Raw genomic sequence first — 27,977 nt, forward strand, 5'->3', positions numbered from 1 at the left:
AGGAGATCAAATCTTGAAAGACGTGAGCTTATGTGAATAGGGAAAGAGAAAACTAGCAAATAGTGAACAACGTGGACATTTCCCCTCTTATTTCTGCTGGTCATCACTGCTTGGAGATGAAATGTGGAGATAGTTGAAAAGAAATCTTTCCACCATGTCTGTCTCCGAAACCCTGTAGTGATTTCCCTTCTCCCACAGGGTAAGACCCAAAGCCTCTCACCCTGGCCTACAGGACCCTGCATCTCATGTGTACACACACACACTCACACACACCCTGTCTTCCTGCCCCTCTCTGTCACCGGTACGCTGCCTTTCTTTTCCTTCATAGCACTTCTATATTTTTTTTTTTGTCTCCCCTCTATAATATAGTTGCCATAGGAACAAGGTCTTGATCCGTTCAGTTCAGTGTGCTGCCCCCAGGACCGTCAGCAGTGCAGACATTTGTTCAGGGAATTTACATTGCTGAACCCTGCCCAGCTCTGCCTTTGCCTTGCATTGAGAAAATATACCATTCCAAAGTCTGTATCTAAAACAGGAAGAAAATAGAAGGGTGATTATTCCCATGATGGAAGAAGAGAAACTGCGATAGAACCCTTTTAAGAAACAAGTTTTCTTGGTGCATTTAAAATGGAACTCAGTTTGCACAGATCCAGTGCATGGATAATCCCCAGAAATGTTTTCATTGTGTTTTCAGAAGGATTCAGCTGTATTTCCATTATGTGAAGTAATTACATTATTTAATTGAATTGTTGATACAGTTATCAGAACATGGCTCACATAGTCTCCCAGAGGAAGGTATAATTTTGTAGATACTCTTAGGACTTAAATATGACATATTTCCAAGTCATATTCCACATGTCACAGTTGTAAAAGCATCATGAATTTTGTAACAACTTTTTAAGGAAAAAAATGAAATACTATTTTAAAACATTTTAAAATATCTGTTGATAGCATAAATTTAGTGTATATAAACTGTACACCCCTTGCTCTTTCAGTATCACATTCACAATTTGAGTTCAGCTCTTTGAGTTCAAATCTAGAGATTCTTGTAGAGCAGTCTGGACCCCTGACAACCTTGCCCGGCACTGGTGAGACTGGCCACTTCGCATTCTTGTGCCCATGATCTACTTCAGCACCTTTAGGACTGGTTTCATAATTTAAAAAACATACTGACAGATACTGGGGTTTACTCTATGTTTTCTATTTGGTTAAACTTTGGTTTCTTTTTTTTTCTTTCTCTTCTCTTGCAAGTCACCTGAAAGTGTTGATTGGTGCCTGACCAATGATCACAACATACATCAACCTCTCTGAGCTTTGAAAATTCTCTGATATATTCTGAATGTCTTCCATTGCCCTGCCTGGCAGTCTTTTACACACATTGTCACTTTTCACGTCTTTGCGAAACGTTTGTGAAGGTATTTTGGTTGACTTTGAGGTGTTCACGTCTAAGTGAAGATGAAAGAGAACGTTGTTGGCCAAAACTCTCTGTTGGCTAAGACTGGAACCTGGTTCCGGTGCAGCAGCCGCTGCCCTCAGCACGCTGACTTTCCACAGTCGTTCTCAGGCCCTGCGTCACACTGACTCCTTGCGACTGGCAAGGACCTACTGACATCAGATGTAAGATGCTTTCCACTTCAGGAGTGTAAAAATGTGAGAGAGATGGGGCTTATTATCAAGGAAATGTATAGTTTAAATATTTCATTTTAAACACAAGGAAGATCTATTTGTATTATCATCTGCGAGAGCTTCTCAAAGGAAAATTAACCTTAACCGTGTATAGTTATAAGCCTGTGTTGGCAAATTTCTTCTTTGGGAAGGGCAGTGAGCATAGTCCCCGAGTCACTAATGGCAGATGGAAGAGGGCGGAAGAGCAGATGGCTTGAGACCGAGACTGCTGCAGGTAAAGCCACACATCTTTTCCCCCTTTCTCTTTCCGGGGAGTCACCACACGTCTATTCATGGGTGGGTTTTTCTGATTTGTTCTTATGGCATTTTTTTCCTTTATAACTCTCCTCATCTTTCTGTTGTCAGGCCAGTTAACAGATGCCAGATCTTACCATTAATTCGTGAAGTGTACCCCAGATTTAACTGATGTGAAGACGCAAGAATTATTTTTGTCTGTCTGAGGTTTCCCGCCCCGGGCTGCCCGTCTGTGTCTCTGGTGGGGCACTTTGTGGGTGGCTCCGTTACCTGCCCAGTCAGGAGGGTGTCGGCTGCCTTGTGCTTTTGACTGCTTCTCGGCCCCCCACCTTTCCCTTCCATCAGACCTCCGTAGTAAGTAAGTTGTAAGAATTCAGATTTACGAGACTCCAGCCTGAGAGCCTTGGATTTAAAGCCTTGGCATTGTTTGCTCGTCTTTCTTAATTGAAATACCCTGATATCGTACTTTAATTCCAAGGTCGATTATGTAGATTTTTCTAAAATTCGGAGGTCAGTTATATATCTGTTCTAAAATTAGTTATGTGTATCTATGCATCTGTCTGCATAACGTGTCCTTAATATCTCAATTCTCCTTTTAGTTTCTAGCACCCGTCTGCCTCAGGCTGGAGTAGGGATGGGTCTCTCAAGTTCCTGATAACTCTTTCCCAACCTTTATCATCTTTCACATGGAATTTTTTTTTTTTTTTTTGCTAAGTTTATATTTTTTTCATTCTTCTTCATTTCAAAATTCCTGGCCTCTTCCTATGCCATGATTAGCATTTTTCTATCTTTTATGTCTATCAAATTTGTGAGTTAAACATCAGATTTGGTACATGACCTATTGATGGTTGATATAAACTTTAATTTCCTAACACCTCACCCTTGTGATAATGGTCTTGGAAAATAGTTGTTACTAATAATAACAGTGCCTCACGTTGTATGTTGCTTATGTTTTACAAAGCACCCCCACATGATTTCATTTAACCCTCACTGCAGATGAGACGAAGTTCTGGGTTCAGGTACCAAGTAAACAGTAGGGCTGGGAGTAGACCGCAAGGGTGGATACTCCTAGTGCAAGGATTTTGCTTTGTTTTGACTATGCTACTTTGTCCCTTTTTCTAAACGTTTTAGAAAATGTGTGTTGATAAGTATTTTCATGTCTCCTTCTAACTGGACAGTTTTCCTAAGCTCTGGTCCTGTTGCCAAATGCTGAATGAAGGCTTTTGAGATCTGTGCTAGAAATTGGGAAGAGGGTTATTTTGTTAGTCCCTTGTAACTTCACTCCTAAAGACTGCAATTACACATAGCCTAGGCTGGCTTTAACCTCCAAGCCTGCCTGAGTGCAGCTGGCCAGTTGGATTTACACACACGTGGTATCCCTTCAAGTGCCCGGTGCTCAGTAGCAGTTCTTAGTCCTCCTGGTTTTGGTAAGGTGCTGTTCTCAAGAAGATAAGATGTTGGGTTTCTGGGCAGACTTTTTTCTTAGGTCAATAAAACATTTACTAAAAATTGCGATTGTTGGACTTGGAGCAGGTGAAACAAGCAGTCAGCTTCAGCCTCGGCTGCGTGGGTGTCTGTGCTTTGTTCTGGGTGCGGGGACCCTAACAGGCTTTCTGCTGCAGAAATGCGAACTCAATCAAACATGATTTCTTGAGGACAGATAAAAATCATCCATTTTCTTTTCTCCAAAGTTTGGGAGCCTCTGGTGGGGCAAGTACTTGGGATTCCTACAGTGACCATTTCACCATTGAGACGTGCAAGGAGACAGATATGCTGAACTACCTCATCGAGTGTTTTGACCGAGTTGGAATAGAGGAAAAAAAAGCACCAAAGGTAACGTGAAATGGACTCATTTTTAAAAGCCTGGTTATGTACTGGATAAAAAATTGTTTTTTTACCCCCTAATGAGCATTCATTCACTTATTCAATCTGTGAAGTGGTTCTTGAGCATCTCCTGTGGGTCAGACACTGTTCTAGAAGCTGGGGGTAGATCAGTGACCCGAACAGATGAGGAGCCTAGTCCTCATGGAACTTTCATCCCAGTGGAGGGAAGACGTGACAGGGCCATGTGCCATTGCCACCAGCGACTTACACAGCCTAGATGATTTCTCCTAGTCTGTTGTAATCATAATAACCAACATTTATAGAGCGCCTGTAGGCTGCCAGACACTTTGCTAGGTCTACATTAGCTCAAATTCTCATAGTTGTTCATGAGTCCAGTGTAATCCTGTGTAGTATAAGTTTTTTTTTTTCCATTATGTTAATAAGCAAGTGAACCTCAGAGAGATCAAGTACATGCTAACCCTGGTCCTTCCTTATAAGTGAAGTGGCCTGAAGTGAACTTTCAGAAAGTGGGGGATACCTGGAATTGTCCAGCATCATATAAATAATAAATTGCAAAGCCAGGTTTAAACTCAGGAAGCTACGCTTTTTCTACTATTTCATGCTGAGTTACTTCATTATTACCTCATTTCATTCCTATTTCATTTTCTTTTTGTAAAAGTTTTTATTGGAGTATAGTTGATTTACAGTGTTGTATGTTTCACGTGTGCAGCAGAGTGAATCAGTTACACATATACAAATATCCACTCTTTTTAGATTCTTTTCCCATATAGGCCATTACAGAGTATTTTTTTTAATTAATTTATTATTTTTTTGGGGGGGGGGGTACACCAAGTTCAATCATCTGTTTTTATACACACATCCCCGTATTCCCTCCCTCCCTCAACTCCCCCCCCACCCTCCCTCGAGTCCCCCCCATCCTCCCCCATTACAGAGTATTGAGTAGAGTTCCCTGTACTATACAGTGAGTTCTTATTAATTATCTATTTTATATATAGTAGTGTTATATGTCAATCCCAATCTCCCAATTTATCCTCCCCCTCAACCCCCATTTCATTTTCTAGCTCTGGTTTTCCATTAGAAACGAATCCGGTTGTCAACCTGTTAGTTTCATAATTGCAAAGGGTCTCTTGGGGTTTGTTGCACTTAACTTTAGCAAAAGCTAGGAGTGTGGGCCTGTCTCTGAAATCCCCACGTGGTCACCTCAGGCTTGTGCATCTCTCTTCTCTGACCGTGGAGGCAGTACTCTTGGATGATACAGTTACTCTAGCTTGTTCACCATCAATAAAGGGAGAGAAAAGGACGCCATTTCCTGCAGATGGATCTCTTCTGACTTTTGTCAGTTTTCAACTGTATGGGATTATTTTGTTTGTCATTATAGCCCTGCCTTCTACCTTTCTTTGCAGATGTGCAGCCAGCCAGCAGTCAGCCAGCTTCTGAGCAACATCCGCTCACAGTGCATATCCCACACTGCGTTAGTCCTGCAAGGCTCCCTCACACAACCAAGGTATGGAAAACCAACATGTGCTTGCTGTTAGCAGGGAGAGGGCCCTCTCCGTCACGCTGCCCAGCCTCTCTATTTTGCACCATGTTGGGTAACTCACTTCCTCACCCATGAAATGAAAGGTTGATGAGATGGTCTCTGAGGTCCCTTTCTTTCTCTAAAATACTGTGAAAATAAAACACTCTGTGTGTTTTATTGAGGTAGACTGGTTGAAATATGCTGACATCAGGGCAGGAAATTCGTAATTCAGGTTAAAAGCAGCTGCTTGAAAGCGGTGTAGATATTTGAAAAAATGTGCAGGTCATCACTTTCTGTGAATCATACAAGAAATTTCTGTTATTCGGTAATAAAGAACACTGGTGGAAGAGGTAATATGGAAATCACCCAAAGTGGACTACATTATTTTTGTTCGTCAGGTCCCATAAAGGTTTCAAGTTTAATAAAAGAGTATTTCTGTATTTCATTTTATTTATGAAAAATATCTAAAGGGAAAATGACAGAGCTACAAGATTTATTCATTCTGGATGATCTTACATTATTTTTTGTACCATAACTATTTTTGAAACTTGTGAGAAAAAAAAAAAAGGAAAATGATGCATATGTATGAAAACTTAAACACTGTTCCATGGTTAAAATTAACAAGATCTTAAAATTTAAGTCCTCAGCCACTACTAATCTTTTCTCCCCTCATTGGACGAGGCATAAATAAATAAGTAAAAGAGACATATAATACTCTAGTTTTTATAATGCTTTATTTTTAAAGGACTGGTTGGAGGAAAAGATGGATTCTTTGAAACTTTTTATAGTTTCTCACTGAAAAGCCCCAAAAGTTATTGTCTGGACAATAAGAAAGGTTCTCTTTTGCCTAAAACGGTTGACTATTGTGTGGACTATTTGGGAAATTCAAAGCTTGACCTGTGTTTGTCGGCTGCACAACATTCTGCGTGTTCTGTTGTTACACGGTGACGAGTTGATTCATCAGAGCCCTTGACTTTTCTGGGTCTGCAGGTCCCTGCAGCAGCCGTCCTTCCTGGTGCCGTACATGCTGTGTAGGAATCTCCCGTACGGCTTCATTCAAGAACTGGTGAGAACCACTCACCAGGATGAAGAGGTGTTCAAGCAGGTAAGGTTTTGTGCGTTTGCTCCTGAAACTTGTGGCTTAGGAGCTTCTCTGCCGAGTTAGATTTCTAAAGACGCCAGATATTGAAAACTTTGGTTCCTGAATTTGAACACGGTCGTGTTATTTGCTCAAAGAGAGCTACCCGAGGGTCCTTTCTTGAGGAAATCAGATTGGCAGCTGCGTTGTTCAAATCACGTGTCCATTTCAACTGATCAGTCAAGCATCAGGTATTTTAAACATGGTCTTTGCTACGTGCTTTTGGAGATTAGAAGAAACATGAGGCCCTGTCTCTGATTTCAAGAAGCTTTTAAGACACTAGCAAGAGATAGCATAGGATATGCTATGGTGTGCATTTGCTGGATAAGTAGTGTTGGAAATTAGTTCTCTGAGTTTACACAAACGAAATTAATAAATCAAAGACCAAATGAGCTCAGCAGCAGTCTGCATGTCACATAAAATTGCTGTCTAGGGCTTCCTAGGTGGCGCAGTGGTTAAGAATCCGCCTGCCAATGCAGAGGTCACGGGTTCGATCCCAGCTCCAGGAAGATCCCACATGCCACGGAGCAACTAAGCCCGTGTGCCCAAAAAAAAAAAAAAATTGCTGTCTACTCACCACCGCACCAGGAGTGATGTCTCATATCTTACTCATTACTTCATTCATTAAGTATCCATACGTTTTTGATATCTCATTGTATAAAGTCAAGTGAACATGCAGATATGTAATATTTAATAGTAAAGCTTAATAATAATAATAACTAATAAACTTAGTCTTGAAGGTTTCTTCCAAGGTAAAACCTTGGCATGAATTCTGATTAGTGTCCTGTGGCCTGTGTTGTAAAGTAAGCACTTCACCACAGCAACTTTCACACACTGTTTCCCTTGATGAAAGGATTTTTATGACATTTTCTTACAATTTGTTGTATGATGATTTCTTTTTGTTTGTTTGTTTCTAGAAAGAATAATAGAGGCAGTAGTTACAAATGATATGATACCTTTTAGTCTTATTATACCTAATATTATTTTTAACTATTCATATTGAGGCGTTTCAATTCTAAGGAAGTGTGTTTTCAGCAGTTTTTAAAAAATTAGTAAAAGAAGAATCCAGGTGTGAAAATCCCAGTCAGTGTTCTATACTCTGTACTTGGAATTTATCAACTGCTCATCTTAGAGGATGGGCTTACTAACTTATAGGAACATTTTAGGCATTATAGTGAGCTTTTCTTCACTAGAAAGTTAAGTGAACTCTGATGAAAATATGTAACTGTCTTGGAAGGTTTAAGTGGTACACCATATTACATGTGTAATATGCATAAAGTAGAATACTTCTACTCACAAAGACATCATTTGAGGAGACCAGAGTAGCTTTAACTGTATAAAAGCCCAGCGATCAGCTAAAGAGGTATGTTATGCCTACTTTATTCATAAAGAAACTTACATAGAGAATACGAAAGGGCCTCTTTTTTTTTTAATTTAGGTGAAATTCCATAATATGAAATTAAACCATTTTATAATTCAGTGGCATTTAGTACATTCACAGTGTTGTGCAACCACCACAGACCTGTTTATTTTTTAATCACAGAATTCTGATCCCTTGTCTTTTCTTGTGTCACCATGTGTTTTTCCTCAAGAGAAATGATTTGTACAGTGGAGCTGCAGAACTGAAAAACAGCATTTTACCTTTTTGTCTTAAGAATGTGGCAGATTTGAATTCTTAAATCTTTTGACTGAAATTTCAGTCTCCCTTTAATGTTTGAGATGTTCCCAGATAAATAAACAGAAATAATAGCAGCTAGAATTTAGGATGGGAGATGAACACTTGGAGCATTTTTTTTTTTATCAGTGCTGGGAGGTATTTATTTAAAAATAACATTATTTAAAATATGTAAGTCAAACAGTATATTTTTGGTATTTAAAAAATATTCTTTTCAGTAATATTTTGTCTGCTTATTATAAATTAAACCCTACTTGCAAAAGAGGATAACTCTGAAGTTTTACTTTATAGTGTTCCTGAAAAAAATGCTTAGAGATTTTTCTAGATGACGAATTGTGAAATTTATTTTTTGGTGATTCTGGAACTACCGCTTGTTTCCTTGATTACAGTTTTGGCATTTCCCACCTCTACACCTAAGCATTTCCTCTCCATTTTTAGCTAGCTTACAAAAGCGCATTACTTCTACCCTGATTGTTGGCGTTGCGAGAACTAGAATGATCTCTTCGAGGACTGTGTTCATTTTGCAAGACACTCTGTAACTCAGGGCACCTTTTGTAATACTGTGCTCCTTGAATGATAAGGGGCGCACCATACAAGGGGAAGAAATTAGTAGCAAAGAGAATTTTTCAGGTTTTCTAGTAGCTTTTTAGAGCACTCGCTTTTTCGACTTGCTGGCATTCAGACTGTCAGCTGTTGTTTACAACATTTTCAGCTTAATGTTATTAGTCTTGAAACCTAACCAACTCCCTAAATGTGCTGCTCAGTGAATGCATTGTGGAATTTAGACATGAGCTGTGCTGAGCAGATTCTGCAGTGTTCCTGTGCCCTGATATTAGTGGTGAACTTGTACACGTAGATTTGAGTGCCCTAAGCTCCAACATCAGGTTGTGTGAATCACACCATATATGGATGTAAGGCATTCTAATGAAGTTTTCTTTTTCAATGTCAACATTTACTAGCCATCTCTTTTGTTGTACATAATTCAAGTTAAGGTAATAATAATAATATCTATTATTGGTCTGTTTTTCTTATTCTCTTCAAAATAAACCAAGAAAGATGGAAAGAATTAGTTGGGGGTGTGGGGGTGGCACCAGAAAATTTCTTAAAATGCTGATAAAATTGAAGAAATATTGGAACATTTAGTCCAGTTTCTTTACAGCTTGTGGGTGCTGGCTAATTGGAAACAGTCGTTGCTGAGATGTGCAGAATTTAGTTGATTAGAGCAAGGAGCCCCGGAGAGTCCTACAGCAGGCTCCACATTTGTGAGTTTCTATTGAATCACAAGGAGTCTTGTCAGTTTTAGGGTTCACTGAAACCCGTTACTTCTAGAGAATTCAGCTGCCGTACTTTGTGGTCAGTCTTGTGAAAGGACAGAGCAACACCCTGGGGCTGGATTCTAGGTTCCTTCATATGCAAAACAGCTTTTCCTTGGGAAAGCGGTGCACATGCCTGGACTTGCAGATTTGGCACTTTACTTGACATGCCTCCCTCTCTTAAATTTTCTTAAACTGATATTTCTGATTTTTTTTTTCTTGCAGATCTTTATCCCCATTTTACAAGGCCTGGCTCTTGCTGCCAAAGAGTGCTCCCTCGATAGTGACTACTTTAAATACCCCCTCATGGTAAAACTTTGTTCTTTTCCTTGTAACCCATTCAGTAGATGTTTTTCTTCCAGATGATTTTAACGTACACTTTTCTTTCAGGTCTGTGGTCAACCTTGTTTTCAAATTTAAAACATGAAATCATGGTGTTGGCCATGCAGAGTGTTTGGTGTGCAGTGAGAGGCATCAGTGAAGACAGTTAGCAGTGTGGTACATATTCCACCATCCGAGCCCTAGACAGGAGGCAGTGATGCAGTCGGTGAAACTACTTCCCCTTACTCTATAGCTTATGGAAACGATAATCCTTGGTGGTCTCCTTGATTCTCCTAGCAATGAGCATACATATTTTGGGTGTAATTTTGTTAATTAAAAAACAAAACAAAACAAAAAACGGTGACAAATGGAGGTAAAGAAGGCAGGGTTAGATTAGGAAGAGGAATACAGTTTTATCTTTATGTAGTGACTTTGTACAGAAAGTTGTCATCTTCCCCATTTCCTGAACCTGTACACTTCACTTCAGGCTTTACTTGGAAAAGACACATCTGTTCAGCTCCTCCAGGCACTTAGAAGAAGTGTAAATTGTGGACAGAACTTTTGGCTAGATTCTCAGCAAAGGTCTTCACTGTCATGAAAACATTGGAACCAGATGTTCCAGTATTAAAGATGCTTCTTTAAAATTTTGGGAGAAAAATACTTTGAAGTATTACTGAATAATTTTCATTCTAGAAGTATAAAGGAAAAATCTCAAACCATGAAGTCAGCTAACTCCGTGTATAAATATGACCTTGTGCAAACTGAGGCCTTGGTTAAATGGATACGTTTCACGGCCCTTGCTCCTTGTACTCATTCTACAAACTTGATTCCATCTTACCGTTAATTCATTGCTTCCCGATGTCCTCCACTGTGCCACACACGGGGGACACAGGAGCTCATGAGACAGGGTGCCTCTCCTCAAGGTGCTGATAATCTCCTGCAAAATCAAGACCACAGTGACACAGTCAGATTCTTAGATCTCGATCAGTGCAAACACAGAGGTGTATTTATTTCAGAAAATCAAAATGGAGCTAAAAGGCTAACCATTAAAGACAGCACTGAATAAACAGAAGGTGAAGTGGAAAGTCTTAGTTTTAAAGATAATTTTGAATGAATTTAGGGTTCTTCCCAGTGCACATGTTATTCAGGTTCCTAATGAAATTCTGTTAACCCTTATGCATTGTTCTGTTTGTGGCACATAAAAGGAAGTGGAATCATCTGATTGTCTGAGTTCAGTGATGAAATCTCTTAGTGCACATTAATTACCACTGTATTATGTAGATATTCCTTCCTGGAATTGTTGGCTTTTCTCTTGTGGTTTGAATTAGCTTGATGTTTCAGTAAGGAGCTTTTAGTGTCAGATATCAACAGAATGTTCTCGGTCAAAAGACAGAGGCCTCCATTGTGATAGACAATAGTTTTATTTTGTACCATTGTTGATGTTTGTGCAGCAGTGAGAGAAAGAGCAGTCATTTGAGGCAGGAAGAGGAAGACCATTGGAGCTGAAGTCAGAAAGAAGGGTGATTTATCCTCTAGGTCAGTGGATCCCAGCTTTGCCATACCTTGGAATCACCTGGGGATCTTTAAAAAGTACCTCTGCCTGGCCCTCGGGGTGTGGTGAGGGTGTGGCCTGGCATTGGGCTTTCAGAGGCTTCCCAAGTGATCCTAAGTGCAGCCGAGTTTGGGAACCCCGTGCTGAGTGGGGAGGGTGTGTCCTTCTCAGCCACTCTCTGAGCCTGCGCGGCCTCTCAGATGTGTCAGTGCCTAATCACATTGACTCAGGAGCTTCCAGCAGCTGGCTTAGCACCTTCCATAGCAACATCCAAATCACAGAGGAAATTAAGTCCACTGTTCAAATAGTGTTTGATTGTATTACCATGGCCATGGTCAACTGTGTTCATGTGCCTAAGAACTATTTTTCCCGATTGTCTAATGTGAGAATGATTGGTGCTCCAAAGGAAAACATTGAGGTTCTCAAAAAAACAGGAATCTTGAAACCAAGGAATACTTTTAAACATATTCTGAATTTGGTAGCTTATTAAATTTCAGTTATCTATAGTCCTGTTTAATACTGGTAAGACTAGCCATCTAAAGTTTATGAAGCATATTTTTTCGGTATAGAAAGATGTTAAATGAAGAAAATCATTTATTGTAAGAGTATATTCTCTACCTCTATATGCATATGTACAAAACTATGTCTGGGAAGCTGTTAGCCAAAATATCAATAGAGGTTATCTCTGAGGGTAACGTTTATGAGTGATTTTTAGTTTCATTTTATATTTCTGTTTTATCTGAAGCCTTTTTACAATGTGCACGTATTAGTTTATTCATCAGAAAAGCAGTGGAGCTGTTAGTGTTTTGTTGGAATGCATACATATTTATAGCAGCATTAAAGCTATGTCTTGATGTTACACGTGGCGGTCAATTTAGGATGAAATACATTTAAATGATCCTCTCTGATCTTGTTTCTAGGCTTTAGGTGAGCTCTGTGAAACCAAGTTTGGAAAGACACACCCTGTGTGCAATTTGGTAAGTGCCACCCCAAGGGGCTTGCACATTTTCAGTGAATATATAACATAGAACATATTCCTTAAGTAATGGTGTCTGAAAAATGTCTCTTGGAGCACATTGAGATGCTGATGTGAGTACTACATGCGGGTGACTCTCAGCTGTTGTATCATTGCCACCTACGTCATTTCCTGGGATGACATTATTCACTTTCTTTTGTGACTTTGGGGGGATAAGTATTATACAGCTAGAATAACAGGTCCTACTGGAAATGTTTCCTTGAGTCCTTTGGTAGTATAGGAACGGTTCATTTGAATGATGTCAAAGAATTTCTTGAAACATGGATATTAAAAGGATATCTTGTAAAAATGTAGAGGACTCGGAGGGCTTTCCTCCATCTGAGATGAGAAAAAATGGACAGGGACCCTAACATATTTGTGACCCTTGTGTTTTTGGATGTTAGGTGTCAGGCATTTTGCTGGTGGCTGAGAACCAGCTGAACAGGTTGGCTGCTGAGAACTCTGTTTCGTTTTTACCTCCCTTGCTGATCTAGCAGCTTGACTTGCCTCTTCCGTTTTTTTGCCCAGGTTGCTTCTTTGCCGTTGTGGTTACCTAAATCCTTAAGCCCTGGCTCTGGGCGGGAGCTGCAGAGACTCTCGTATCTGGGGGCTTTCTTTAGCTTCTCAGTCTTTGCAGAAGATGATGTAAGTACAGCGGCCCTTTGCACTTCGCTGCTCTTATGTTCAGATTCTTCCCCAAATGTACATTACATGCTGATTGAATTTTTGCTTTCTCTTCCCAGGCAAAAGTGGTTGAAAAATATTTCTCAGGCCCTGCCATTACCCTGGAAAACACGCGCGTGGTGAGCCAGTCGCTGCAGCATTACTTGGAGCTGGGAAGGGTAGGTGTTCAGAAAATGAATCCAAAGGATGAATAAGTTTTCCGTTCTGAAAGTTAAAAGCAGCACAATTATAGGCCAATTATAGTGTGATTAAGGTAATTTGGTCCTATCCTGGGAAGGAAATAGCAAAGGCTATTTTATCAAAACTATAACTGCTTCCCTCCTCCACCCCACATTCTTCTTTCATGCTGATCATCTTGACACAGTTGAATGTGGACTTTTCTTCTGTTCCTGTAGTCAGATTCTCCTAAAATGAGTGGATGTGGGAGAGGAGAAGAAGTGGGAAGGAGCTTAGCTTTTCTCAAAGGCAAAAACGAATCGTTTTTTAAACAAAGTTTTAATTTTTTTCTTCCCTTATAAAATAAATTTCAGCAAGAGCTTTTCAAGATTCTGCACAGTATTTTGTTAAATGGTGAGACCCGCGAGGCTGCTCTTGGTTACATGGCAGCTGTCGTCAATGCCAACATGAAGAAAGCACAGATGCAGGTAGGATTCCCAAGCACTGCTTTTATGTATTCGTTCCATTCATTCATCCCATGAACCTACCAGGCATTGTCCTAGGAGATGGAGACACGGCGTTGAACAAGATGGACAAGCCTCCTACGTTTCTGGAGCTTATGTTCCGTAGGGTCGATGAGCAGACGTGTGAATGTACAATTCAGACAGTCCTAGAATCTATGAAGCCAGTGAACCGTAGGGGTACCAGAAGGAAGGGATGGGAGTGTCCAAGGAGGAGACATTTGATTAGAGACCTGACTGATCAGAAAGAGCCAGCCAGCGCAAGGCTGAGAAAAAAGCTTTCTAGATGTGTGGGAGGCACGAAGGTGGGAATGAACCAGCTCTGGAACGAGGCCCCCAGCAGGCTTTGGTGGCTGGAGGGTGGTGAGCAGGAAAGAAGCTGGCGGCTCCTGGGCTGGAGGGGCGGCAGAGGCTCCATCGGGCTGGGCCGATGGGGTAAAAAGCGTCATGAGGAGGCGCTGGAGGTTTTTCGGGAAGGAAATCGCCAAGTCTGCTGTGTGGAGGGCGGACTAAAACGGGGGGAGGGGTTCAGGCGCCGAGGTGCAGAGACCGGACAAGGTGCCCCGTTGCCGATGAGGGAAGCCGGTGGCTGGGGCCCCCTTACCAGAGTGGAGAGGTTAAAAGGGCATCCCTGCTGTGCTATTAATGAGCGATGTGACGTTTCTACTCAGAAGAAAAAGTGACGAGCGTGGACCTGGTATTAGACTGCCTAGAATTCCAGCTGGGGTTCCACCGTTTGCCAGCAGTGGGACTGTAGACAGTCGCTTCTCTGTGCCTCCATTTCCACGTTGCCAAGTGGCGGTAGTAATGGTACCTGACTTGTGGATTTAGTATATGTAAAGCCGTTAGAATCGTGCCCAGTACGTGGACTCCATCGATGTTAACTGTCTTTATCAGGACTGTGGGAGTTAGAGGGGGGAAGACAAAAAAAGGTAATAATTGTGGTCTTTTTTTTGGCCGCACCATATGGCTTACGGGATCTTAGTTCCCTGACCAGGGATCGAACCCAGGCCCTCGGCAGTGAAAGCGCCACGTCCCAACCACTGAACCACCAGGGAATTCCCAGGATTGTATATTCTTAAAGCAGGATTATGCTAATACTGAGAAACTAGTTTCGTCAAGTGGTAACAGTGAAACTGGTTGTTCTTATGCTTTTGAGAGGAAATAAGAGAAAGGAAGCAGCGTTTATTGTGTTTCTACTTACTGATTTTGAGGATGGTAGGCAAATCACTTAAATTCTCTGAGTCTTAGTTTCCTTCTCTGTAAAATGTGAGTAACAGTATCATTCAGTTCTAAGGGCTGATGTGGAGATTCAGTGAGAGAAAACCCTTCACGTATGTTTAGCACTCAACAAATCGCCCCTGCCAGGAGCGTGAAGATGGTGACGATGTAGATGTCCCCCCACTGACTTCAAGATGAAAGTTTGCTCTCCTTTCTTGTAAAGTTGTACCACAATTTCTGTTCAAATCATGATTTTAAATACTTCTCTATTTCACAGACAGATGACAGATTGGTGTCTACTGACGGATTTATGCTGAATTTCCTTTGGGTGCTGCAGCAGCTAAGTACAAAGATCAAGTTGGAGACGGTTGACCCCACGTACATATTCCACCCGAGGTGTCGGATTACTCTTCCCAGCGACGAGACGAGAGTGAACGCCACGATGGAGGATGTGAATGGCTGGCTGACCGAACTTTGTGAGTGACATGCTCTTCGTTAGGTCATTAAAACACTGTCCTTCTGTTTTCTTTTCATTGAGAAGGGTAGAACAGATACCCATCCTATATCAGTAGGATCCGTTTGGACCCGGCATCGTCCCGCAGTTTGAATCTGACGCCAGCTGCGGCGTCCCTGTCGGTCCCCTCCTCCTCCCGCCCTTGCTCCTGCTCTCCATCATCCCTGCCAGTTTGCGTTGACTCCTCTCCCCCTAAAGCTGCCACATCAAACTGTCATGGGATTATCAGGAAAAAATAACTTTATTTATTTGTTTATTTATTTTTGGCTGTGTTGGGTCTTCGTTGCTGCGCGCAGGCTTTCTCTAGTTGCAGAGAGCGGGGGCTACTCTTCTTTATGGTATGCGGGCTTCTTAGTGCGGTGCCTTCTCGTGTTGTGGAGCTCGGGCTCTGGGTATGTGGGCTCAGTAGTTGTGACACAGGCTTCAGTAGTTGTGGCTCGAAGGCTCTGGAGCACAGGCTCAGTAGTTGTGGCGCATGGGCTTAGTTGCTCTGCAGCATGTGGAATCTTCCCTGCCCAGGGCTCGAACCCATGTCCCCTGCGTTGGCAGGTGGATTCTCAACCACTGAGTCACCAGGAAAGTCCCAGGAAAAAAAACTTTAATAATAATATCTTAATAGCAACTCTACTGTCTTCTAGTTACATATGAGGAGACTGAGGTTCCAGAAGATGCGCTGCTCCCCAGGCCTGTCAGGCAGCAAGTTGCAGCTGCTGCTCAGGTGTGCTGAGCTGAGCCCAGGGCTCCCTCTGCTCCACCACACTTCCTGACCTCCGTTCATCCTTCCGGGTGTTTAGTTTGGTTGCAGTTTTTCATACTTGTCGATAATGAGGGAAGCAGTCTAATTCTTCAGGGAATTTCTGTCTCTCTCAGGAGACCTGATTTCCGATAAGCCAGGGAAACTCCAGAATTAGGATCTGGGCTCGTGGCGTCAGGGCCAGGGCTGGGGGAGTGAGAGGGTTGTGGAGCAGCTCAAGGGGGGGGGTCCTCTAGAGAGCGGGCTGCCCAGAGGAAGGCTGGAGCTGAGGAAGGCCCTTTCCAGAGGGCAGCCTGTGGGAAAGAGAAGAGAGCTACTCTGCTTGACCGCGGCCGCTTTCCTGGCTAAACGCAGCCGTGACAGAGAGGTCTGGGGGGCGGAGGGGTAGGATGTGAAGGAGCGGAGATAGAGGAGATGGGAGAGAAGGAGAGAGGCAGGCCAAGGGAAGTGAAAGAAGCTTGTGATGGATGAAATGTATCTGTGAGACAGGTGGTCAGGAAAACAGAAAAGCAGGAATGCAAGAGAAGTGAGTATTTTTTTTTTTTTTTTAATTTTTAAACAGTATATTTAGTTTGGCTTTTTTTTTTTTAAGAACTTTTATTGATATATAGTTGACTACAATAAACTGCATGTATTTAAAGTGTGCAATTTGGTAGTTTTTTTTCTTATTAGTAATATATATGTGGCAATCCCAATCTCCCAATTCATTCTCCCCCAACGCTCGCCGCTTTCCCCACTTGGTGTCCATATGTTTGTTCTCTACATCTGTGTCTCTATTTCTACCTTGCAAACCAGTTGATTTGTACCATTTTTCTATATTCTGCATATTTTATGTTGTAGAACACTGAAAATGATTCCTGAGTGGAGGAAAAAAATGACGTTCTGCTTTTCCATTTTTTTGTTTTGGTACAATCCCCAAGAATCTACCAATACTGAGAATGCTGTTCATTCACCCAAGGGGGCCACATCCCGCTTGTGTGGAGGGAGGGGTGGTTCTCAGCTGCCCCAGTGAAGAAGTTAAGAGTTTACAGAGTCCAGAAAAAAAAAGAAAAATTTATTTTGTTTGGATGCCAACGATTCCTCACAAATTGTTATTACCTCTCTAGAAAGTAAATTTATGAGCTAGAGATATACAATAAAAATTAATACAGTAAAAAAGTTCTTTTTTGGATTAGCCAACATCAAATAGATATATGGAACAGATGGGAGGAATGTACTGTTCTGGGTTTAAATATATATGTTTACACAATAGAAATGAGAGCAGTGACTTAGTTATTATGTAGATTTTATATATGCCAGTTAAAATTCTTATGAAATCTCTCATAGATCTTGATGAGTTGATGGAAGAAAGATATGAGTATTTTGAAGGTGTTCTGATTATTGATCTTTTTGTCTATATTATAAAAATGTTATTAAAGCAACTATACTTCAATTTTAAAAATTTAAAAAAATGTTATTTAATGACAGATGTAAAAACCATATGGCATTTATTTATGTATTTATTTATTTTTAAAGAGTTTTCTTTTTAAATTTATTTATTTATTTATTGGCTGTGTTGGGTCTTCATTGCTGCACACGGGCTTTCTCTAGTTGCAGTGAGTGGGGGCTACTCTTCGTTGTGGTGTGCAGGCTCCTCATTGCCGTGGCTTCTCTTGTTGTGGAGCACGGGCTCTAGGTGCGTGGGCTTCAGTAGTTGAAGCACACGGGCTCAATAGTTGTGGCGCATGGGCTTAGTTGCTCTGCGGTATGTGAGATCTTCCTGGGGCAGATCTCGAACCTGTGTCCCCTGCATTGGCAGGTCTTAACCACTGTACCACCTAGGAAGTCCCAGCATTTATCTTTAAATATTAGAAAACTATTCATGGGCTAGTGTAGAGATTCCATCCTTCCCTGGCACAAAAAAGCCAAACAGAGGATTTGACCCAGCCATAAAAGAGAGAGAAATTTATAATGATTTAAGAAATGAAGAATATCGTCAGGGACAATATGTTTATATCTTAATGTTTAAACATACTTTTTATAGAGGGAGACAAAATGAATATGTAAAATAAAAGAATGGGAAAAAATATGTGCACATAATTGATAAAGTCGTCTCATTCAAAATGCAGAACTGTTACAAGTGTGTAAGACCAAAACTAAATTCTACAAAGAAACAGTTTTCTTTTGTTTGGGGAGAAAATATATAAGCAGTATATGTCATAGGAAATAAAATATACTGTAGGGAAAAATGTATGTATTTGTAGGAATTAGATACAAATTGAAAGAAATTCAAGTTCGCTTTCTATAACTATAAATTATTCCAGAACAAAGTGATAATATAGGATATATGTTTGTAAATAAATAGACGGCATTTTATGAATTAATTTAGTCTGTCTAAAGTGAATGCTGGTGATTCATAAGAAAAAACTGTAATACTGTCATTCTCAGTAATTCCACTTTCCAGAATATGCTCCCAAAGCTGGTGAGGGAGAGGGGGTGGGGGAGTAACTTTCTGTACTTAGATCCTCCCAGCACTATTTCTAGTAGAGAAAAATTTGAAACAACAAATATGTCCAGCAGTAAGGAAATGGCTATGGAATCTGCAGCTTGTTCACTTAATATAATACCATTTTGGGGTTTAACAGTGGTGTTTGAAAAATAGAAATGCTTATATAAAACACACCAGGGAGACACATCACAAAGGATTGTTGTTGTACATCTGTGTTAAGCATTCAGTCAGGTGGGGCAGAGGACCTGATCATTCAAAGGAGCTCACAGGAATTCTGTTTTCCTTATAACATTACTTAAGTCTAATTTTTTAAAAGTGTCCTTAAGCTTCAAAGGTCACGTGTAATTTTGTCTTCTTAATTGCATTTTTCCTCTGATGTAGTCACGTAATAGATTTCATTTCGGGGATTTTGTTCTTTTTCCCAGATGGAGATCAGCCTCCATTTTCTGAGCCGAAGTTCCCTACGGAATGCTTCTTTCTTACCTTGCACGCCCACCACCTGTCAATTCTGCCGAGTTGCCGTCGCTACATCCGCAGACTCCGGGCCATCCGAGAGCTCAACAGGTATGTGCGTGGTGCCATGTCTTGAGGTTGCCTGGGTCACCGCTTGCTCTCACAAGCAGGCACTTCTCTTGTGACCAGTCAGTTTGAACGTGAGGGGTCCGTCTGATTCAGTACACCGTCTGCCTCTGCTGCTACATCCATGTTGCTTGCTTGACCAGAGTTCTTTACATGGTGAAGTGGCCCACACTTTGATCTCTCAGCGTTCTCAACCCTTGGTATGTGGTTGAGACTTCCATTAACTTTTTCCACTGGGCACCATAATATCAGGAAGCACTTTAAAGGACCTCGTGGGTTCCAGACATACCCCTCTTTCCCTGGACCGTGAAACAGTAACTCTGGTCTCCCTTAATAAACAAGATCATTTACTCCCACCAGCATGTGATTCACTTTTTTTTGCATGCTGTCCAGTGGCATAAGAAGTCCAAAATGGCCACCAGGGAAGTCCCCAACATAATGGTTTGATGTTTGTATATATTGCAAAATGATCACCACAATAAGACTAATTAACATGTCACCATACATAGTTACAAAGCTTTTTCTTGTGATGAGAACTTTTAAGATCTTCTCTCTCAGCAACTTTCAAATACACAGTACAGTATTAGTAACTACAGTCACTGTGCTGTATATTACATCCCCATGACTTATTTATTTTATATCTGGTAGTTTGGATCTATTCTGCCCACCCCACCCCTGGCAGCCACCAGTCTTCTTCTCTGTGTCTCTGTATATGAACTTGGTGTTTTGGGGGTTTGTTTGTTTATTTGTTTGTTTAAGATTCCATGTGTAAGTGAGATTAGACGGTATTTGTCTTTCTCTGCCTGACTTGTTTCACTTTAGCACAGTGCCCTCAGGGTCCATCATTGTTGTTGCCAGTGGTGAAATTTCATTCTTTTTTATGGCTGAATAATGTTCGTGTGTGTGTGTGTGTGTGTGTGTGTGTGTGTGTGTGTGTGAGAGAGAAAGAGAGAGAGAGAGAGAGATTTCTTTGCCCATTCATCTGTTGGCGGACAGTCAGATGGTTTCCTTATCTTGGCTATTGTAAATACTGCTGCAGTGAACGTGGGGGTGCATAAATCTTTTCATTTTTGTTTTCTTGAGCTAAATACCCAGAATTGCTGGGTCATAGGTCGTTCTAATTCTAATTTTTTGAGGAACCTCCATATTGTTTTCCATAGTGGTTGCACCAATTTACATTCCCACCAACAGCACACAGGGGTTCCCTTTTCTCTACATTCTCACCAACACTTACTTCTTATCTTTTTGATAGTGGCCATTCTAATAGGTATGAGGTGATATCTCATTGTGGTTTTGATTTGCATTTCCTTGATAGTTAGTGATGTTGAGCACCTTTTGGTATGTCATTTTATTGTTCAGTTCAAAATATTTTCTAATTTGTATTATTTCTTACTTGACCTGTGGATTACAAAAAGATTGTTTGAATTCCAGATTTCTGGGGGATTTGTTCATTTATTTTTGTTATTGATTTCTAGCTAAATTCCACTGTGGTCAGAAGACATATTCTATTTGTGTTCATTGAACTTTATTGAGATTTGCTTTGTAGCCAACATTTAAATTAGTAAATGTTCCATAGAGGAAAAGGACACACAGTAGTTCCCTGGCAGTCCAGTAGTTAAGACTCTGCACACTCACTGCTGAGGACCCAGGTTCAATCCATGGTTGGGGAACTAAGATCGCACAGACAAAAAAAAAAAATAGCGCAGCCAAAAAAAAAGAAAAGAACTCACTTTCTGTGTTGTTTATTGCAGTGTTTCACATATATCAGTTAAGTCATTTATCTTTTGTTCAAATTTTCCTTATGTCTGCTGATTTTAGCAGTTTATAATATCAGTTAGCATGAGGCTTATAAAAATTTCCAACTATAATTTGTCCATTCCTTCATCCTGGAATGGAGGCCCTCCCACGGTCCCGTCATTCCCACTGATTTCGGAGGCTACATTTCAGTGGCACCATCTGCCACCTTCACCCCCAGCCTACAGTGGGAGTTGGTGTTCCCCTCACCTGTGTATTTTTCAGTGCTGTGATACAAGAATATTTTCCAGGACATACATAGTTGGGGTACATGTGTGTTTTGAGAGGGCGGTTTTCTGAGCTAGTCGTATGTGGTAAATCTATATTAATATTCCCAGCTTCTTATATTTTGGACTCCTTCCTCTGAATTATATCAAGGAATTCCTAAGAACAACTTCATTTAGCATAGGTCACTGTCAATTCCAGGTTTCAGTCAACCAGCTGGGCACACAGAGCCGCTCCCAGACGCTCAGGATGAGGTTGAATCCATAGACTCTGGTGGTTGTATTCATGTCAGTGGATTTGTCCCCACTTAGGAGTATGTTAGCATGTTCCTCTGTTGCTGATCAAGCGTCCTCAGGATCTATTCCACACTTACTGCCACATTTCTGTCACTATGTATGCAGTTGGTAGAATAATGGTGTGGCAAAGATGTTCACGTCTTAGACCCCAGAACCTGTGAATGTGTTACCTTACGTAGTAAAGGAGACTCTGCAGATGTGATTAATAGTAGTATCTTAAGATGGGGAGGTTTTCCTGGATTATCTGGGGGGACCCAGTGTATCACAAGGATCCTTTTAAGAGGAGGACAAGAGGGTCAGGGTGAGAAAGGAAATGTGACGACAGAAGCAGATGTCAGAGTGATGTGGGTCCACAAGCCAAGGAATGCAGGCTCCCTCTAGAAGCTGGAAGGGGCAAGGAAACATTCCCTAGAGCCTCCAGAAGGAACACAGCCCTGCTGGCCCTTTTTAGATTTCTGACCTCTGGAACTGTAAGAGTATAATTGTGTTGTTGCAAGCCCATAAGTTTGTGATGATTTGTTACAGCAGCAATAGGAAGCTAATAAAACATATTAGCAGATCTCGGTCTTTTTTTTTCCCCAGTGTGCGCTTTCCCTGAATGTGGCTTTGTAATTGGCCCATAAGGACAGTGATTGATCTTACCCCAGTTACGGTTCTGGAAGCAATGAAGTACTGACATCATCCTACAGTGTGACCACTTCAGCTACAATCACTGCAGGAGCTGCTTCTACTCTCAAACGAGGCTCAGGGGACTTAAGGGTGCAGGTACTTAGATTCTCCCGAAATCCTCCATTTGACTTCTTGGAGTCCCAGTCTTTACTCTGACATTCAGATAAGAGATCCAGTGAGGTTATGGATTCAGTCTGTATTATAATCTGGTGCTTTGTAGGACCAGACTCTGCTTCTTTACAGCCATCTTAGAAACTCCCCGACTCGTTGGCTTTTCCTTGAGGTGAGATTTTAAAATCTGGAGCCTGTCATTTTCTTGTGTGAGCTCTCCAGTGTAGTTACAGAAAGTAGCCACACCGTCTCTTCTCTCCAGGAGATCACTGTTGATTGTTTATGCAGATGTTTTTCCACCGAAAACCCTGGACTACCAGTATCATGCCCTCAGATGCTCACTGAATCTTCACCACTTTCACACCAGCCCCATTGAAGAGCTAATTCCAGAGGCCCATTTCCTTGAGGGTCTGTTACCTGTAACCTCTTCTTGCTAATAAGCATGTAGGTCATCATGTTCGTTTCATTTTGCTGCTGCAGCAGATTACCACAACCTTCGTGAGTTAAAACAACAAAAATTGTTATCTTAGGGTTCGAGAGGTCAGAAGTCATAAAATCAAGGCTGCATTCCTCCTGAGGCTTTCAGGAAGAATCTCTTTGCCTGTTCCAGCTGCTGGCGACCCCCTGCCTTCCTTGGCTCACAGCCTCCTTCCTCCATGTTCAAAATCAGCATCATGGCATCTTCAGGTCTCCCTCTCTCTGACCCCTGTTTCACTTGTCACATCTCCTTCTCTTACTCTAACCGCCTCTTTCTCCTGGAAGGACCCTGTGATGACATTGGGCCTGCCCAGACAATCCAGGGTAGTCTCCGCATCTCGGGGTCCATACCCTTAATCACAGCTGCAAGGTTCCTTTTGCCTTGTAAGGTAACATATTCACAGGTTCTGAGGATTAAGCTGTGACATCTTGGGGCGGGGGAGGGGGCAGAGCATTATTCTGTCTACCATTATTCACATTCCAGTTGGCAGACAGAGGAATCCACTTTATCTGAGATAAGCAGAAAGAGGATTATTAAAGGCTACTGTTTGGTTTATTGAATCATTGGCAGGCCTGGAAAGAGGACTCCCAGAGCTCTCCTTCAAACCTGGCCTGACAGGAAGCTGCTTCAGGGTTCAGCCTCTGCCAGCACTTCTGGCAAAACCCCTCTGCACTGTGCTTCCAGAAGAACCATGTGGCTGCCTCTTCACTATAGTCACTTCTGCCTTCAGTGAGGGCTCACCTCGTGGTGGAAGCTAGGTCCTGTGCAGAAACGCTGGCAGCAAGGATATCTAGGAAATGTAGTTTTAAAAATTTATCACCCCCTAGTTTTCTACATAATGTTTGATAGATAGAAAGGGTTGAAATAGTGTTAAGTGAGCCAGCCTTTAAAATATGCAGCATATTACATGACCAGAGAAGGCTTTATCTCACTGATAGGTGATTTTTGAGGAACAAGTTGCAAAGTTCATCTCAGGGAAGAGCATTCCAAGCAGAGGGAAAAGTGCCCTTAGTCAAATACTCTTTTAAAAAAAAAAAAAATTATTTATTTGTTTATTTATTTATTGGCTGCACTGGGTCTTTGTTGCTGCACATGGGCTTTTTCTAGTTGCTGCGAGGGGGGCTACTCTTCGTCGCGGTGCACGGGCTTCTCATTGCAGAGCACGGGCTCTAGGTGCATGGGCTTCAGTAGTTGTGGCACGCGGGCTCGCGAATGCAGGCTCAGTAGTTGGCGGTGCACCTGCTTAGTTGCTCCACAGCCTGTGGGATCTTCCCGGCCCAGGGATTGAACTTGTGTCCCCTGCATTAGCAGGCAGATTCTTAACCACTGCACCACCAGGGAAGTCCCATAAAGTAGCCTTTTGTTTTGGATAATCAGGTAGGCATAGTAACCTTGAATTTGCATGAAACTTCATTTTCTCCCTCCCTGAAAAACAGGAAACAATGTATTTCCTTCCCAGAGTAATGATTACTGTATTTCATCAAATCTAAGACGCCATCCACTTTAAGACATTGTTGTGGTGGGAACCAATAAGTAAGAAAAATGCTGCCAATTTAACCACAACTTGCCACTGATCTTGGTGATGCTAACGTTGGGGGAGAGGGGATGTGTGTCTGTGAGTCAGTGAAATGGTGGAAATGAATAGATAAGATGGGTGATGGATCTGTGTGACTTCTTTCATTTGACTGTTGGTCTTTAATTTCAGAACCGTGGAAGATTTGAAAAATAATGAAAGCCAATGGAAAGACTCCCCACTGGCAACTAGACACCGCGAAATGCTGAAGCGCTGCAAAACTCAGCTTAAGGTTTGTGTAGTTAATTGGGATAATTATAGACCAGCCTCATAACAGTGATCTTCCCACCAGAATATGTGCCTCGAGCGAGCGGTTTAACGTCCTCATCTTTTCTTCGTTACCCTGCTCCCCCAGGATAAATCGGCACATTTAGATCGTGTTGATAGTTTCTGTGCACATGTAACTCTCAGGAGGGAAAATACATACGCTTATGCGAGTGACAGTGTGAGTTCTTCATGGGTTTTACTGTCCTCAGTTGCATGTCACCTCCCTTTCCTTGCCTTGCGCAAGACCCTCCCCATCTGCCAGACCTGACCCCCGACCCCAAAACACACACACACTCCCGTTTGTCCAGCCACACACTTTCATGATGTTTGACAAAGTGGATTTGTGGTAGTGGAAAGATCTCTTTCCTTTGCCCATCGTTCTTGTTTAATTGAAAATGATCCATTGTATACACAGGAAGATTTCTGCTTGTGAGACATGGCTAAAAACAAATGCTAGGGACTTCCGAGATTGCACAGTGGTTAAGAATCTGCCCGCCGGTATAGGGGACACAGGTTCGATCCCTGCTCCAGGAAGATCCCACATGCCACAGAGTAACTAAGCCTGTGTGCCACAACTACTGAGCCTGTGAGCTACAGCTATTGAGTTTATGTGCCACAACTAGTAAAGCCCACGCGCCTAGAGCCCGCACACCACAATGAGGAGTAGCCCCCGCTTGCCGCATGTAGAGAAAGCCTGTGTACAGCAACAAAGACCCAGCACAGCCAATAAATAAATAAATAAATAAATAAATAAATAAATAAATAAATAAATTTTAAAGAAAGCAAATGCTAGCTAAAGCTATACAAGGGAAGCACAGACAGCAAATTTATGCATTTTTCTTATGTTTATGTTCAAATGTCAAAGCTGAATATTAGCTGGTCGTATTTTCTGTTGATTAGCAGAATGATGTATAGAAGTTTTACCTGACTTAGATTTCTGGTACAAGTTAAGACTTCAGTTTTCTTTACTAATAGAGTAGACCTCTTTGAGATGTAGAATAAGCCAGGGGCTCTTTTCTGGGGTCTATAGTGCCCCTAAGCACTCCAGAGATAGGTTTCAGGAAGCCTATACACTGTTTATATGCAGTGTGTGCCCACGTGTTTAAACTCACAGCAGTCCTCTGAGGTTGGTGTTACCCCTCGGTGGACAAGCATTTTGCCCAAGGGCAGCTCTTAAGTGCTGATCTGGGATTGAGATGTAGGTTTGTCTGCCTCCTTCCCAGTAACCATCCCTGACTTCCAAAGGTCCTCCCCTGTCGGGTTATTTGAATAGACAGTGACAGCCTACCTTTTCCAGTACTGACTGTGTGCTAGGTTCTGTGCCCAGTGGTTCACAGGGCACACCTTTGCTTTCTCTTAGAACAGGGAGAGCTCTTGAGACACGACCAGCATCTTATAGCCAGTTAGCGAAGAAGCTCTCGATGCCCCAGAGCCTAGGTTTCCCATCTCCTGGCCCATTCCCTGCCCAGTCACACTGCTGGTACTTAGCCACCAGCTAATCTGTGGGTGGGGACACGCCTGCTTCCACAGAAACTGGTACGATGCAAGGCCTGTGCTGATGCTGGATTACTTGACGAGAGCTTCCTGAGAAGATGTCTGAACTTCTACGGCCTTCTCATTCAGCTGCTGCTCCGCATCCTGGACCCTGCCTACCCCGAGTGAGTGCGCTCTGTCCTCTTCTCCCCGGCTCCGCGGGCCAGGCTGTGTTGTGTTTATTGTTCTTCAAAGCTGATACCTAAAGCCCAGACCCGCACGTTGTATAGGCTAGGAAAGTGGTAATATTAGTTAATAAATAGTTTCCCTGGAATTAGTTACAGTGATAAGGGACTGTCAATACCTATTACGTTAATTTCAACATAGTGCTTTTCAAAAATGGGCTATAAAATCTTTGATTGATAGAAATCAATAGATAGGAATCAATCTTTGATTGATATAAACTGGAAGCTAAAAGCTGGAGTTAACAGGATGTTACGTCCCCCTCCGCACGGGGTCCAGGCAGATCCCCAGCCAGTTCAGAGAGCAAGCTGAGAACCTTGTTGATCTCTGTATCATCACCAGGACAGCTCCTGCAGTGGCCATTTTTGTTTTATTTATTATTAGTTTATGCTTATTGTGAAATCTCTGCAGGAGTGGAAAATGATATTTAAAGTACATGCGGGGACTTCCCTGGCGGTCCAGCGGTGAAGACTCCACACTTCCATTGCGGGGGGCACGGGTTCGATCCCTGGTCGGGGATCTGAGATCCCACATGCTGCACAATAATGATAGTAAAAAAGTACACGTGTAGCTCTGTCGTCTCAAACAGTTTGAGTTGCATTAAATGACCCTTTTATTCCCTTCACATGTTATTTATTGCATTCACCTTCACAGGAAATAAAGGAAAAACGTGTTGCATCCACCCCAGCCTGTCCCCGTCTTCGCTATTCCCTGTTCACTTCTGGCTGTGGTTTCTTTGCCCGTGCACTTTTTACATAGCTGTGTTACACAATGAGAGCTTTTTCCGAAGGAATCACTTACTTGTAATGGTAGTGTAATATTCCTTGTGGTTTGATGTGTCGTGCTTTCACTTGGTAACCTGTACTTTTTTTCTCTTTGACAGTGTAACACTGCCTTTAAATTCAGATGTCCCCAAGGTATTTGCAGCATTGCCTGAGTTTTATGTAGAAGATGTTGCTGAATTTTTATTTTTTATTGTACAGTAAGTCCTGCTCACATATTACATAGCGCTACTGTGTTTTTATGTTTAATGCATGTATTATATCATGAAGCTCCATCTTATGCCACTGCTTTAACGGAACGCTGCCTGGAGACGAAAAGAAATCCGGCTGTGGCACCAAGCCAAGTCCAATAATATCTCAAGACAGAAGCAGGATTAACAATGCTGGTAATAATGTGCTCTGTGAAAACTGAGTTGAATTTTTAATAACTGACTGCGTGTTTCTGAGAAACGGAAGGAGAAAACAGTTTATAAATATCTGAGTGAACATTCAAAAGCCAGACATACCCACATCTATATTTTGTACCAAAATTTTTCTCAATTGTAAAATTAGAGAATGCTTACAAAGACATAGGTTGAGTTTCAAACCAACGTTTGAAATTTGAAAAAATGAAAACAACTCTGTCAAGATATTTTTAATATTTTTTAAAGTCTTTTGCGTCGTGAAGATCTTTTGTACAATTCACCTTACAATTTAATCATAGCTTTGGTTTATTTTCTAAAACATAAGTTAATATAACATGCTACGGCCAATAGACGCAGTGGGTTTTAAATCTACCTAGTGAATATGTGAATAGTCGCCTTGAACCCAGCAAGTTAAAGGGAATTCAGTGCCCTGGCTCCTAGACCTGT

The 27,977-nt window shown here is 41.8% G+C and overlaps 1 protein-coding gene across 10 annotated transcripts in view; it reads left to right on the forward strand.

Annotated features, from left to right (window-relative positions):
* UBE4B (ubiquitination factor E4B) overlaps positions 1-27,977 on the forward strand; it is a 140,783-nt gene that overhangs the window by 66,652 nt on the left and 46,154 nt on the right. For all 10 annotated transcript variants that reach the window (XR_009047522.1, XR_009047531.1, XR_009047521.1 and 7 more), the window contains 13 exons: positions 3,612-3,753; positions 5,169-5,269; positions 6,275-6,389; positions 9,636-9,719; positions 12,204-12,260; positions 12,827-12,943; positions 13,042-13,140; positions 13,513-13,626; positions 15,158-15,356; positions 19,062-19,200; positions 24,494-24,593; positions 26,159-26,286; positions 27,228-27,326. Coding sequence is in view for 2 of the 10 variants with exons in the window: in XM_057696018.1 (XP_057552001.1) it covers positions 3,612-3,753; positions 5,169-5,269; positions 6,275-6,389; positions 9,636-9,719; positions 12,204-12,260; positions 12,827-12,943; positions 13,042-13,140; positions 13,513-13,626; positions 15,158-15,356; positions 19,062-19,200; positions 24,494-24,593; positions 26,159-26,286; positions 27,228-27,326 (1,494 nt within the window). In the remaining 8 variants the exon portion in view is untranslated. The remainder of the gene's footprint in view (positions 1-3,611; positions 3,754-5,168; positions 5,270-6,274; positions 6,390-9,635; positions 9,720-12,203; positions 12,261-12,826; positions 12,944-13,041; positions 13,141-13,512; positions 13,627-15,157; positions 15,357-19,061; positions 19,201-24,493; positions 24,594-26,158; positions 26,287-27,227; positions 27,327-27,977) is intronic.

This window comes from Hippopotamus amphibius, chromosome 1 (genome assembly GCF_030028045.1).
Source record: "Hippopotamus amphibius kiboko isolate mHipAmp2 chromosome 1, mHipAmp2.hap2, whole genome shotgun sequence".
NCBI lineage: Eukaryota > Metazoa > Chordata > Mammalia > Artiodactyla > Hippopotamidae > Hippopotamus > Hippopotamus amphibius.